General features: G+C 45.0%; 2 protein-coding genes and 1 long non-coding RNA gene across 6 annotated transcripts in view; 2 read left to right on the top strand and 1 right to left on the bottom strand.

Annotated features, from left to right (window-relative positions):
• The window catches only part of col17a1a (collagen, type XVII, alpha 1a), a 16,897-nt gene extending 12,080 nt beyond the window's left edge, over positions 1-4,817 (top strand). For all 4 annotated transcript variants that reach the window (XM_048247431.1, XM_048247432.1, XM_048247429.1 and 1 more), the window contains 9 exons: positions 1-49; positions 886-1,044; positions 1,631-1,717; positions 1,947-1,991; positions 2,445-2,570; positions 3,137-3,277; positions 3,387-3,449; positions 3,834-3,938; positions 4,622-4,817. The exon at positions 1-49 is cut by the window's left edge and continues 2 nt beyond it. In XM_048247431.1, coding sequence (XP_048103388.1) covers positions 1-49; positions 886-1,044; positions 1,631-1,717; positions 1,947-1,991; positions 2,445-2,570; positions 3,137-3,277; positions 3,387-3,449; positions 3,834-3,901 — 738 coding nt within the window. In that variant the 3' untranslated portion in view covers positions 3,902-3,938; positions 4,622-4,817. The remainder of the gene's footprint in view (positions 50-885; positions 1,045-1,630; positions 1,718-1,946; positions 1,992-2,444; positions 2,571-3,136; positions 3,278-3,386; positions 3,450-3,833; positions 3,939-4,621) is intronic.
• A 545-nt stretch (positions 4,818-5,362) lies between these two features.
• slkb (STE20-like kinase b) overlaps positions 5,363-13,863 on the bottom strand; it is a 28,732-nt gene continuing 20,231 nt past the window's right edge. The window contains 7 exon segments of the mRNA XM_048247428.1: positions 5,363-5,509; positions 5,906-6,019; positions 6,202-6,327; positions 6,661-6,852; positions 7,715-7,839; positions 8,167-8,264; positions 11,467-11,774. Of these exon segments, the coding sequence (XP_048103385.1) occupies positions 5,363-5,509; positions 5,906-6,019; positions 6,202-6,327; positions 6,661-6,852; positions 7,715-7,839; positions 8,167-8,264; positions 11,467-11,774 (1,110 nt within the window).
• On the top strand, positions 5,505-7,964 carry LOC125297227. The gene is made up of 2 exons (XR_007193987.1): positions 5,505-6,380; positions 7,927-7,964. It is a non-coding gene; the product is annotated as an uncharacterized LOC125297227 (long non-coding RNA).

The following is a 13,863-nucleotide window of genomic DNA, read 5'->3' as shown; positions in this document are numbered from 1 at the left end:
TACGGTGTCCAGAAGAACGTTGGAACCGCTGGTCTGTCCTCCGCAGCAGGTGATTTATGGACGGGAACGTTTGAAGAGTTTGGTTCCAAAACGCTATATCTTCCATTTTAATGAATTTCCTTTACTCAGTTAAAACAACAGAACCGCAATTGTATTGATATTACCTGAAATTGAAAATGAGCATAGCATGACTTATTAATGTTTTCAAAAATGGATTTATGGCGTTTTGGAACCAAACTCCTCATTTGATCCTCAGCTTCTATTTGAGGATCTCGTGGAAGATCTTTCCAAATCACCCTTGCAATGCACCTGAAGTGGTTAGCTCATAACAGACTACATAGTACTGTACATACAGTCAGGGTTGTAGTGGTAAAAAAAAAGGTGGGTAAACTATGAATTCTGTGATCACAGTAAGGTGGACTGCGCCGTGCGGTATCAATTTTTTCTGAGGTGGATAAACTGTGTTTACATGCATTTATCCTTCACTGCAGCCCTGCATGCAGTATGATACTAGTGTTGTAACACATTATTAAGCCCCTTTCACATAGCCCATGTCCTTTATTATTTACATCATATATTTATCATATACATATTTTTTTAAGTATATTTTTGGGCTTTTTGCCTTTATTCCAACAGGACAGTGAAGACAGACAGGAAGTGAGTGGGAGAGAGAGAGATGGGGTGGGATCAGGACATGACCACAGGTCGGATTCGAACCTGGATCCCCATGGGCACATGGACCCTTACAGGCGCTGTTATCCTGTTGCGCCACAGCGACCCCCACATTAGGGATAGTTAGTTATAAGTGCCACTACCGAAACGAAGCATTGTCACTCTTGCCTGCCTTTTGACTTTGTAACTAACTGCAGTCCTTTGATTGGTCAGTGGTGCCCAGTAGTCCCGCGCCGAGCGTCGACGTCTTCGCCAAAGACTTCAAGTTCACGCTGCTGGAGAAGGAGAATGCGCCGGCCAAGAGAGAGACGGAGCGACTGATCATGTCCAAGGACAGCGGAAAGCAGTTCACCACCACGACCACAACCAGCGGTCAGTCAGGAGGAGAACAAGTGGCTTTCTCTGTCTTTCAACTTTTCTCCTTACATCTCTCTCTTCTCTCTCTCTCTCTTCCCTCATCTTTCCCTCTCCATAGCTCTCTTTCCCTCGTTTTTCTCTGTTATTCTCTCATCTCTCTGTGTATTTATTTACACTGATTTGTATTGACTCACACTGGTATTTGTGTAAGGACTCCCATTTCCCTTGTGTTCATTACAGTAGTAAAAGGTGAGTGTCGGTGTGTGACTAACCAGGTTTCACAGTGAAGTATTTGTGTGATCACACAAGAGGCCAAAACGGCACCTTGCATAACTGAGAATGTGTGTGTGTGTGTGTGTGTGTGTGTGTGAATGTGTGTGTGTGTGTGTGTGTGTGTGTGTGTGTGTGTGTGTGTGTGTGTGTTATTTCTCAGTCATGTACTGTACAGTATGTGTGTGTTCTGCAGGCTTATACTCTGAAGACTACCTGAAGGAGTGTGTGTGTTTTTTTTTTTTTTTTTTTTTTTGAGTGTGTGTGTGTGTGTGTGTGTGTGTGTGTGTGTTTATTTCTCAGTCATGTACTGTATGTGTGTGTTCTGCAGGCTCATACTCTGAGGACTCCCTGAAGAAGGAGAAGATGAAGGTGTCCAGCACAACTGAAACCACCACAGCCAAGGCAGACACAAGCAGTGAGCACTCACACGTCGCCTTCAAACCTTTCCCTTTCTCAAAGTTTCTCATTGACTCTCATTGTCCCCTTGTTCATCTCTATAAATTGATACTTTTCCTTTGGTTGCACTCAGTTTTCTCAATTTTCTGAGGTTACTTTGAACTCTTTGAACAATTGTTTACATTTTCCCTAAAATGCTTTGTTCTGTCTGTGTTCTGGCTGAGGTACTGGTCTTCTTTATTTTTCAGTTTCAATCACAAAAGCAGCAACTAAGGACAAGGCCACTTATGCAGGTAGTGTTGCACCTTAGCTAATTAGAGCCATTCAGAAATGAGATTAGTTTTCCACTCTCGTAGTCATTTCTCTCTGTCTGTTATGAAATCACCATGTAGAAATCTGTTATTGGCAATGAATGCAGCTATAATTGTTTAAACTTTATATTCTGTCTGCTTTGTATACTTGATTGGGTTGCACAGTTAGTGTGGTATTCATGAAAGACACTATCAGACACCATCATCAGACTATATTGTTTCTTAGAAAAAAATTTTATGACGTGTTTTTATCAAGCAACAGGAAGTAAAACTTTTTTCTTAAGACCTTTCTCTCTTAATAACGGTATAGCTACCTGTTATTAAACCTAAAATAAAATAAAAAAAACATTATTTTGAAGTGTACTGTATTTGAACACCCGTCACTGTGAAGCAAGGCAGTGTGATGTGACTCCCCTCCTCTCGTCCTGTGGTCAGAGATTCGTAAGGATGAGAGTGGGGCCGGGGGTGCCCTGGGCTTCTGCTCCTGGTGGAAGTGGCTGCTGGGGATGCTGCTGCTCTCCCTCCTGTCCCTGGGCCTGCTGTGTGGCCTCATCGCCCTGGGTAACCTCCCATCACTCCCATCACACGCCCACAGGTTACACGCCCGTCCCATAGGCTACACGCCCAACAGGTTACACACCCAGTGTGGTCTCATAGGCTTCATAACCAACAGGGTTACACACAACAGTCTCATAGGCTTCACACCCAACAGAGCAACACACCGAGTGTGGTCTCATAGGCTTCACACCCAACAGAGCAACACACCCAGTGTGGTCTCATAGGCTACACACCCAACAGAGCAACACACCGAGTGTGGTCTCATAGGCTTCACACCCAACAGAGCAACACACCCAACCACCTCATAGTCTACATACACAACAGAGTTACACACCCAACAGTCTCATAGGCTTCACACCCAACAGTCTCATAGGCTTCATACTCAACAGTCTCATAGGCTACACACCCAACAGGGTTACTACACACTCAACAGTCTCATAGGCTACACACTCAACAGTCTCATAGACTACACACTCAACAGTCTCATAGGCTACACACTCAACAGTCTCATAGGCTACACACTCAACAGTCTCATAGGCTACACACTCTCTCTCCCTCTCCGTTCCCAGCGGACGATGTGCGGCAGCTGAAGGCCCGCGTGGACGCGCTCGAGGGCAATGTGGGCGGCGTCTCTTCGGCCAGCGCCAGCCGCTTCCAGGCTGGCCCGTCCACCGTCAACATCGTCTTTGGTCATCGTCTTTTCAACATAAGTGCTATTTGGTTTGTTTATTCCAATCAAATTCTACTGCTAATTCTACTTAGTCAGAGGTCAAGTAGATTTTCTACATCCTGAAGCTTTTTTTGACTGTTCTCCTTCAGGTCCTCCTGGTTTGCTGGGACTCCCCGGACAGGAAGGACCCAGAGGTCCCAAGGGATCTCAAGGTGAGCTGAATTTTACCTTGACCTTGATTAATCACCTATTACTGTACATATCCTACTGTGTATGGGGATAGCACAGAGATTCTCATTCTGTCTCCTGTCATCCCTGCGAAGGATATCCTCTGTCTGTCGCTACTTAGAATTATCTTAATGTTTATATGTTTTATATAAATAAAGATATATGAATCATACAGACTTTTTACAAATACTCTTTATTATAAGCACTATTTTTTACTTTATTACTGCACTATTACTAAGACTGCCAACGTACTCACCAAGTATGGAATTGATAGTAGTCACAGTAGTGCCCTTACTGCCAGCAACCTCTCAGCTGATCTGTGTTTTTGTTTATGTTTTTGTTTATGTATGTGTTTACGTTGGTTCCAGGTGATGCCGGTGCTGACGGGCTGCCAGGCCAGAGGGGTCGTGAGGGACCAGCGGGGCCCCGTGGGTAGCCGGGCCCGCCAGGCGTCGGAGAGAAAGGAGAGAGAGGTACTGCACCTCTGGTTTAGGACGAGCTTTCAACACCAGTCTATAGGGACAGCAGGGGGGGTATTCCAAGTACATGGTTTAGAGACAAACCTGGGTAAGTTAACTCAGAGTAAGTGGTAAACCTCCTAATAGAAGAGCTGTATGGCTTCATTCTCCTAACAAAATAATATCATAGGGCTCTTACTGTAGGAGGTTTACTGCTTACTATTAGTTAACTCACCCAGGTTTGTCACTATGCCAAGTACTTGTAAGACCCCCCAGATGTCACATCATGGCCTTGTGGTTAATCCTGACACATTTACTGTTGTTCAATAGTGTGCATTGCCCCTGTCTAATAAAAATACAAAAATACTAATCAGATAGCCACACTACCACACCTCAGGAGATCCTACACAGATCGTAAACATAGCACAGGAGGGTTGATATACAGTATGAGCATCACAATTGTATCCTATTGCAGAGCTGCAGGGACACTCCCCACAGTAGGATGGAAGTGTAATGATAATTTGAGCCTAGTTAGTGACTTACAACAGTAATTTACTCTGACGTAGTGAGATTTACTGAAAACTACTCAAATTAATGTCATATTGACCCACAACAAAAGTGTATACTCTTTATAATCCCAAAGTACACCCTAGGTTGTTCTTAGACCAAACTATTCTTATAAGTTGTTTGGTTCTCAGGTTCCGCAGGAGAACCTGGTGCTCCAGGACCTGCTGGGCCATCAGGACCAGCTGGCCCCAAAGGTAAGACCACCACCAACACAACCACTTCCACCATCACCACATCCACCACCACCAACACCACATCCACCACCACCACACCACATCCACCACCATCACCACATCCACCACCACCAACACCATCACCATCACCACATCCACCACCACCAACACCACCACCATCACCACATCCACCACCACCACCACCACCACATCCACCATCACCACCACCATCACCACCACCACCACCATCAGCACAACCATAACCATCATCATTTTCCATAGCACCTTTTTGATCAATCCCTTTTCCTATAGCAATTAGCATTTGTAAGATCAGTATGAATGTAATGTAACTTACGGTATAGATTATTTTCTTATGTTAGTGTATACTATGTTTATAGATACTATGAGAGAGAGAGAAAGAGAGAGAGAACGAGAGAATCAGAGTAACACAGGGGCAACTAGTGAAATCCTCATGAGTGGGTCCTTCCTCCATCACCTCACAGCTGGTGGCTGGTGTGGAGGAGAGGGGTCAAGGGTCAAGGCAGCAGAGGTGCAGCTCCACAACTGTGGCAGCCTGTAGTGTGCATCGCTGCCCCCAAGAGTGTGTGTGTGAGTGTGTGTGTGTGTGTGTGTGTGTGTGTGTGTGTGTGTGTGTGTGTGTGTGTGTGTGTGTGTACACAGTATGTGTGTGTTCGAGCGTTAGAAACCCGTGGAGTGGACGCTGGGGATGGGGTAGAACTTGGAGATGCGGCTCTGTGCCGAGGGGTTGAGACACTCTGACTCGCCGCTCATCTTGAAAAAGACCTCTTGCTCCTGCAGCTTACGTGCAAACTCCTCCTCCAGAGCCTGTAGACAAGATGACAACAAGGGTTAAGAACGCATCATACACAGTGTGTGTGTGTGTGTGTCTGTGTGCGCGTGTTTCAAACATACATTTTGCTAAACAAGATCCAGTAAAACATATTGCTTTAAGCTGCACCATAATAGAACTTCAAAAATACAGAAGAGTAATAGAAAGGACAAAGTGAGACAGACATTAAGAGTTTGAGGACAGATTTGAAAAGAGCCATGACAAGAGAGATACAGGTGAACATAGACAGACAGACAGACATAGACAGACAAGATGGACAGAGGAGTTGTGCTGGTCAGACAGACAGATGTGACCCATAAGAGGAGTTGTGTGTGTGTGTGTGTGTGTGTGTGTGTGTGTGTGTGTGTGTGTGTGTGTGTGTGTGGACGGACCTTCTTGCGAGGTCTCAGCTTCTCTCTCCACTCCTTCAGCTCCTGGCTGTGCTCGTCGTCCAGCTCCTTCAGCTTCTGGGTCTCGTGCTCAATCAGCAGGTGGCACTTCTCGTTCTACACACACACACACACACACACACACACACACACACACACACACACACACACACACACACACACACAGAGATCAACATGACATCAGCCAACTCATTAACATTAGCCAAGTCATTACTTAATATGTGTATGTGTGTGTGTGTGTGTGTGACCGTGTGTGTGTGTGTGTGTGTGCTAAGTACCTGGAGCTGTTGCAGCTCTCTGATGTTGGCGTCACACTGCAGCTGCAGGTCTCTCATCTGGTTCTCGTGCTTCTGGTGTTGATGTAGGCGCTCATTCTTCTGCCTCTTCTCCTCCTGTGCTGCAAACTGCTCACACACACACACACACACACACACACACACACACACACACACACACAGTCAATATCTCAGCAACCTAACTATAAATCACCTGTAGGGGCATTTTGAATGAATTATGACCCATAATCAACTGTTTTCACAGACTTGCCGTAATTTGTGTTTCTGTGTGTCAGTTCTCTGTATGTGCTACTTCCTAGTCTACAATAGCAAACATGTGGCTGTACTGTATATCTGGATGTGTGTGTGTGTGTGTGTGTGTGTGTTTGATCTTATCAAGCTCCTGCTCTGAAGAGACTGTATGTGTGATCATATCTGTGTGTGTGTGTGTGTGTGTGTTACCTGTTTGATCTTCTCGCGCTCCTGCTCGGGGGAGACGGTGGAGGAAGTGATGCGCAGGCTCTTCTTGAACATGGCCATGCGGGTCTTGGCCTCGCTGCGCTGGATCTTGGGCAGGCGGGCACGTTCGGCCGTCTGCTTGTTCTTCATCTCCTCGATCAGGCGCTGGTTATAGCGCTGCATCTGCTCCATCTCCTGCAGAGGGACAAAGACGAGGAGGAGGAAGATGATGATGAAGAGAATCAAGACATGAGGATGTTTATATTTATGTTTACATAAGATTGGTTGATAGTAGGGCTGAATAAAATACCAAATAAAGACCTGTCGTTTAAAGCCGGTTTAAGTGATTAGCAATTCTGCACTTTTCTGCAGAGTAAGTGGTTTCATATCCCCACACAACTGGGCCTTATAGCAGAATATTTTGTGGTGGTGTAATGAAGTGTTGGTGGAAAAAGAAAACTGATCTGGAGTCGGAAGGGAATTTAGAAGGATCTTTAGAAGGTCAGTTGGTCATGAATCAGTCTGTCTTACTGAACAGAGTACAGTATGTGAGTATATATATATATATTACGATGACATTATTATGATGAACATGCTGATCTGGAGGCAGTGACGGGAGTGTTTAGAGGAGGGGGTCTGGTAGTTAAAAGTACCAGATAGAAATCAGTTCATGTTACGTAGTGGACAGAGTATGTGAGTCTAATAAAACGGGTGATGAAAGAGGAGGGTGTTTTGACTGGAGCATGAGATAAAAGAGGCAAGTGAACTCAGCCTCTGAGTCCACGAGAGCAGGCGATTAGGACCAAAGATTTTAGCATGTAGCATAGAGCTTTAGAGTCTTTTATTAGGACTGATCTAGGGTCAGGTGTCTGATCAAAGATTTTAGCATGTAGCAGTGTAGAGCTTTAGAGTCTTTTAATAGGACTAATCCGGGACCAGGTGTCTGATGAAAGATTTTAGTGTGTAGCGTGTTGCTCTAGAGCCTTTTATTAGCATGTAGAGAGGTGCTTCAGACTAGAGTCTATTAAGAGGACTGATCTGGGACCAGATGACTGACCTTCTCGTGCCTCTTGAGCAGCTGATGTCTCTGCATGAAGTACTGGTCCTTCAGCTGCTGCTTGTGCAGCTGGTGCTTTTCCTGCAGGTGGCGCTCTTCCAGCTCCCACATGGCCGCCTCGCGGGCTGGATACACAAACAAACACACACACACACACACACACACATCCCAATTCAGCACACACACACACAAACATCCCAATTCAGCACAAGCACACACACACACACACACACACACACACACACACAAACACACACAAACACACACAAACACACACACACAAACAAACATCCCAATTTAGCACACAATCAAAGGCAAGTAAATCCTGTTCTCAGAGTCCATTACACAATGTCTTTCGGCAGCGATGCTGTCTGTGGTGCAGGTATGAAAATAAACACATCACACTTGACACACACACACACACACACACACACACACACACACAGACACACCTCTGAGGAGCTAGTGCTTGTGGTTGAGGCAGTCCCTCTCGATGGTGGCCAGCTCGTGCTTGTGCTGCTGGTTGATCTTCTTCAGGGCACTGTCCAGAGAGAGAGAGAGAGAGAGAGAATAAGATAGAGAGAGTGAAAGAGAGAGAGTGAGGGAGAGAGAACAAGAATAGAGAGTGTGCAAGAAAGAGAATGATTGACAAGATAGAGAGACAGTAAGGGAGAAAGAGACAGAGCCGAAGAGGAACAGGATGAGAGAAGCGGAGAGGAGGAGAGAGAGAAAAAAAAAAGAAAGAAACGCTTTTAGAAACATTCTCTCTGAAGTATAAAGTCCAGACACCCTTCAGAGAGACAGCAGCATGACGAGCGCAGGGAGACGACCGCCCTCATCACCGCCTGGCGCACTCTCACAGAGAGACACTCCACACACACACACACACACACACACACACGTCAGTGTAGTGGAAGTCTGGGCTGGGACGTCAGACACCATACAGTAGGTCTCATGGGCACCATAATCCTTGGTCCACATCAACACTGTAGACTTTTCAAAAGACACACACAAAACTAACAACACACTTTGATGGATGTAGGTTACACAAAAACAACAGACTATCTGAGTTGCAGAAAGTAGTAATTATCTCGTCACTGCACACAAGAAAGACTGCACACCTAAAGTAGTGGACATCAAAGTCTTTGTGACTTGTATGCCTAGTACTGGACACAATAATGACTAAATGGTCCTCTGGTAAAAAGCCAGTGAAGACTGTTGTGAAAAGACACACACACACACACACACATAAAGGTGATTAGAGAGATTTCCATGCAAGCATACATCTGTGTCAGTGCCTTTAAAATCACATGCAGAGCTTCATCACTCCATAGCAGCCATATCCACAGCAAAGCAGGTTGATTAAAAAGTCATTGTTTTTCTCCCATGCAAGTGCCTCTTGCATGTAGGTGGAAATCAGAGAGAAAAAAGAAAAGAAAAAAGGAATTAAAAAAAAGGAATATAAAAATACAAAAACAAAAGAAAGGAAAGAATACAACTGTGAAATGTGTATCTGTTCCCAAAGGTGAAGAGCCGTCATGTCCGACACACAGAGGCGAGGTGGAGAGGTGTGAGAGTTTTTACCTCTTCGTGCGGCGTTTGGATTAGGTCCTCTCTAATGCGTTTCATGATTACATTTCTCACGTGTTTGGGCGACAGTCCAACGTCCTGTTTGGCCTTGCCAGGCCACCATCCCACAAACACATTTGATGGCAAGGAGTGAATAAGAGAAACAGAGAGATCAACAAACAAAGCTCTCAAGGCACCAGTCCCAGAGAGAGAGAGAGAGAGAGAGAGAGAGAGAGAGAGAGAGAGAGAGAGAGAGAGAGAGGACAAGCCTCAGACTAACTGATGTCTCACTAATGAATGCAATAACACAAAAGAAAAATGGTCAGGGTAGCAAAGGAAAATAACAAATACAGAATGAAAAATACAATCCAAAACCGTTCAGTTGGCAGCAGCTGCATTCTAATCATCCATTTCCTGGGGTCAGAGGTCGGATTTGGCTCCCTTAAGATTCCAGTGACACGGTGCCACACGCAGACACACCCCACCCTCACAGACAGACAGACAGACAGATTTGCACCATCATCGTACCAATGAAGACCAGACCTGGACAACGAGTCCCTTCTCTTCTTCCCATTGACTTGACTGGTCATTTTATTCCCTGCGAGTAGTTCTTATTGCTGCTCTAAAATATCCTAGTGGCACTGTACCTTGATTTGTTCCTTTTTTTTGTAACTCGCATGGGATAAAAGCGTCAGCTGTGACTAATTGTAAATGTAAGCACTGCAGAAGAGGTCTATCAATTTACTTCACTTAAAAAAGTACGGAGTGAGCGTCCTTCAGGCAATACAAAATGGACAAGATTTGTTCTTAACTGAAACAAATAAGCCTATCAACTCTTACCCTACAAATATACAATTCTGACTTGTGATATGTAACCCAGGTGCATGGCACAGAAACCCTCTCACTGTGGCATTGCATTCAGTGAGAGCTAGGCCTACAGGAATGGCATTTCCTGGAGTGCCCTTAAAAAGTCTTGTTTAGATGGAAGTAGTACATGCTGACAGTTGACAGCGGCCGGCCACAGCTATGCTCAAAGCCGAGGCTAGCACCATTGATGTGCGGTCACGAATTCCTTTGGCTACATAAGTAGGACACAGATGTGATGCACTGACTCCAGCACAAGGCAGGTTGAGAAAAGCTGCTGGACAAATGTACATTTCACTGGACAAGGCACTGAACCCTCCGCCTGCATCAGCCATTCCCCCACACTACACACAACCTGCCTTTGTTTCCAGTGCGACAGCACGATCGATAGGCAATTAGTCGTACTATTAGTGAGGGTACCAGAGCTTAATCGCAGCGAAAACATACTCACAGTGGGACGTGCTAAGGCCGATAGGACTTCACACTGAATTCAGTTTTGAAAGCTGTACATTTCTGTCACCATTATAAAGTTCAAAAGAGAGCTGTTCACTATTAAAATGCTGGTGTGGGTGTCTATTGCCTTTGGTGACAATTCACTTCTGTTCAGTTCAGCATGTCCTAATAATTGGGAGTCCTAAAGATTGTTAATAAATACTAGCACTCCAATCTCAAACTGCTCCCCATATTTTTGCATCTCCTCACTCTCTCCAGCTCTGTTCTCACCTCGGTGCTATTCGCATTCTTACTTCTACCAATTTATTGTGGTTTTTCAGTTTTCTATTCTAGCACTTAAAAAATTACAGCCTATTTGAGAACCACAACATTCCCGTCTTTAACTGCTTCCCAACTCTTCACCTTCATATTCTTAATCTAAGACCGTCTCTCAAAGTCAAGGATTCGTGCTTGGTAGAGCGAGCCCTGCCGAGTCAAATCCTTCAAAGACGAGGCAAGGCTTCTTCTTAGCATTCGGAAAAAACACACAATGGAATAGACTAGCGAGTGTGCAGGAAGCTACAGGTGCATTATTAAAAATCGTGTGCGCACAGGATTGTGGGTGTTCCAAGCACGCAGAGAATGCACGCATGAATCCTCGGAAATTCTCAGAAAATACTTGATAGAATTTTAAAGCACCCTTGCCATTGGAACAGTGCTTGGCGAGGTTCGATGACGTAACATCCTTGAAAAAGCGGCTTTGAAGGACCCATCCTTGACTTTGAGAAACGGTCTAAATGTTCTGCTCTGAATGTCCTTATTCCCACTACTTCCTCCTTGAGGTTCTAAAGCCTTGTTCTAAATGTTCTACTCGGTTTAATTCCTACTACCTCCTTCTTGAGGTTTTAATACTACTTACACCTGTCCACTCAATTCCTGTAAATCTCCCCTTCATATCCTTGAATTCAACACTCTTAGCACCTAAACGTTCTACCCATGGCCCGTGTCCTCTCACCTCTTTCTTGCGGTTCTTGAGCATGTTCTGGTACTTGGACATCTCCTTGTCCTGCTCGGCCTTGATGCGCTTGGCCTCGTCGCGTAGCCGGTTGGTGTGCTCCTGCTCCAGCCGCTCGATGGTCTGCTTCTGCTGACGCTCCAGGTTCTCCACCTCCTGGTCGTACTGGCGCTTCTTACTCTGCGAGGGGGAACGCGGAAACAAAAGGTGGCAAAGAAGGGAAACAGTGTTATAAATGATGTGTAAACGAAAAGGGGGGCAGCCGTGGCCTACTGGTTAGTGCTTCGGACTTGTAACCGGAGGGTTGCCGGTTCGAACACCGACCAGTAGGCACGGCTGAAGTGCCCTTGAGCAAGGCACCTAACCCCGAGCGCCGCTGTTGTTGCAGGCAGCTCACTGCGCCGGGATTAGTGTGTTCTTCACCTCACTGTGTGTTCACTGTGTGCTGAGTGTGTTTCACTAATTCACGGATTGGGATAAATGTAGAGACCACATTTCCCTCACGGGATCAAAAGAGTATATATACTTATACTTATACTTAAAAGGAGCATCAGTTGACACCTCTGTTAACTACAATTTATGGTTAAGGTCAAGGTCAGGGGTTGGGTTAAGGTGGTGTTTTTACGTACCGATCTGACATAATTCAAATGCCAAAATCAAAATTCAGTTCAAACGAAAAAGGAAAGGGTTTACTGATTGTAAGGACTTGATATGGTGGTAGTGGCCATGAGAATACAGCACAGCGAATAGGAGGCTTATCAGAAATGATTGTCTTAGCCTACATTTTTATCACGATTTACTACAGGACTTTATCTTGATAGATTTGCCTTTTACATGACTGATACGAACGCCTCTCGTTGTAAACGATTATAAGTGGACAGAAATGTCACTAAAAATATTTGCCTAGGGGGGTACTGTAACTGTAAAAGGGATGCAAGAGAGAAAGAGAAGCAATTTAAATTTCTCTTCCTAAGTTTGCTACCAGAGCGATCAATACACCCTAAACTGCCAGGCTGATGGCTATTATGCTGAGGAGGAAAGGGAATCGTTTCGAGCCAGTCATGCATTCACACATTTACCTCTGTACTGTGCTGTATTGCAATCAATATCTAATAACCTGAGCTAGTAAATGAACATACTGGGAAGATGGTGAGAGTGTGTGTGTGTGCAGGAGAAAGTGGAAAACATTTCTAAAAATAAATAAATAAATAAATAAATAAATAAATACTACTACTACTAATAATAATAGTACAGTCCCAGCTTTTTAAACGGGTTATAAACATGGTGTCTCTGACTGAACCGTAAATAATCCAAGCCAATCAACATGGTGCTTCAGGACCACAAAACAGGGAGGTGTAATTTCATTGGCTGCCGTGCTCAAATACCTTTCGCAACAACCTTTCGCAACAAAACTTACTGGCCGAGAGGCATTTACCAACAGCCTTCACCCAGCCATCAGTAGCCACCTGAGGGTCACTTACAAAACGGACTGGCCGAGAGGCATTTACCAACAGCCTTCACCCAGCCATCAGTAGCCACCTGAGGGTGGGCACTTTCCCCCTCAGGTCACCAACACAAAGAGTTGTTCAGTCCTCCTTTTCTTGTCAACCCAACGGGGACGCGTCATTATCAGAGATGGACCAGAGAGGACGGAGAGTCAAGGACTCACAGCCACAATCTAATTAAATGAGCGACTTGTGCGACTTAAACACACATGAATCATATGCATCATACAAATGAATACATTATACTGTGTATACTGTATACACATTCATATACATCATTTTTAATCCCACAGCACTTCCGTGATTAAGCACAGTCCACATGAATGGCTCAGTAAAAAAAAAAAAAAAAAAGCATAAGTGCACATAGGTCAGTGTGTATGGATTTATACATGGATTGGCAGTGAACATCCAGAGCGGAGGAGTAGAACACTGTGTGTGTGTGCGTGTGTGGCGCTGCAGATTAACGACTCCCAAAATAATCAACTGATACGGTGAACGGCACGCATGTGTGTGTGTGTGTGTGTGTGTGTGTGCCAGTGCGCCTGTATGTGTGTGTGTGTGTGCTGGTGCACCTCTGTGTGTGTGTGTGATGTAATCACAAAGCAGCTATTACGAAACACTTAAAGCAGGCGGTACAGCTCACACTAAAATATGTCTCCAATCAACTCCACAACACAACACCCCGCCATCAAGTCCACCCCACTATAAACCACAACAACAACCCAGATGTGTCCACTCAAAGGTGATTATCTTCTGGCCACCGC

The sequence above is a fragment of the Alosa alosa genome, chromosome 7, assembly GCF_017589495.1.
Source record: "Alosa alosa isolate M-15738 ecotype Scorff River chromosome 7, AALO_Geno_1.1, whole genome shotgun sequence".
NCBI lineage: Eukaryota > Metazoa > Chordata > Actinopteri > Clupeiformes > Clupeidae > Alosa > Alosa alosa.
The sequence above is the reverse complement of the archived record's forward strand: the minus strand, read 5'-3'. Positions and strand labels throughout refer to the sequence as shown.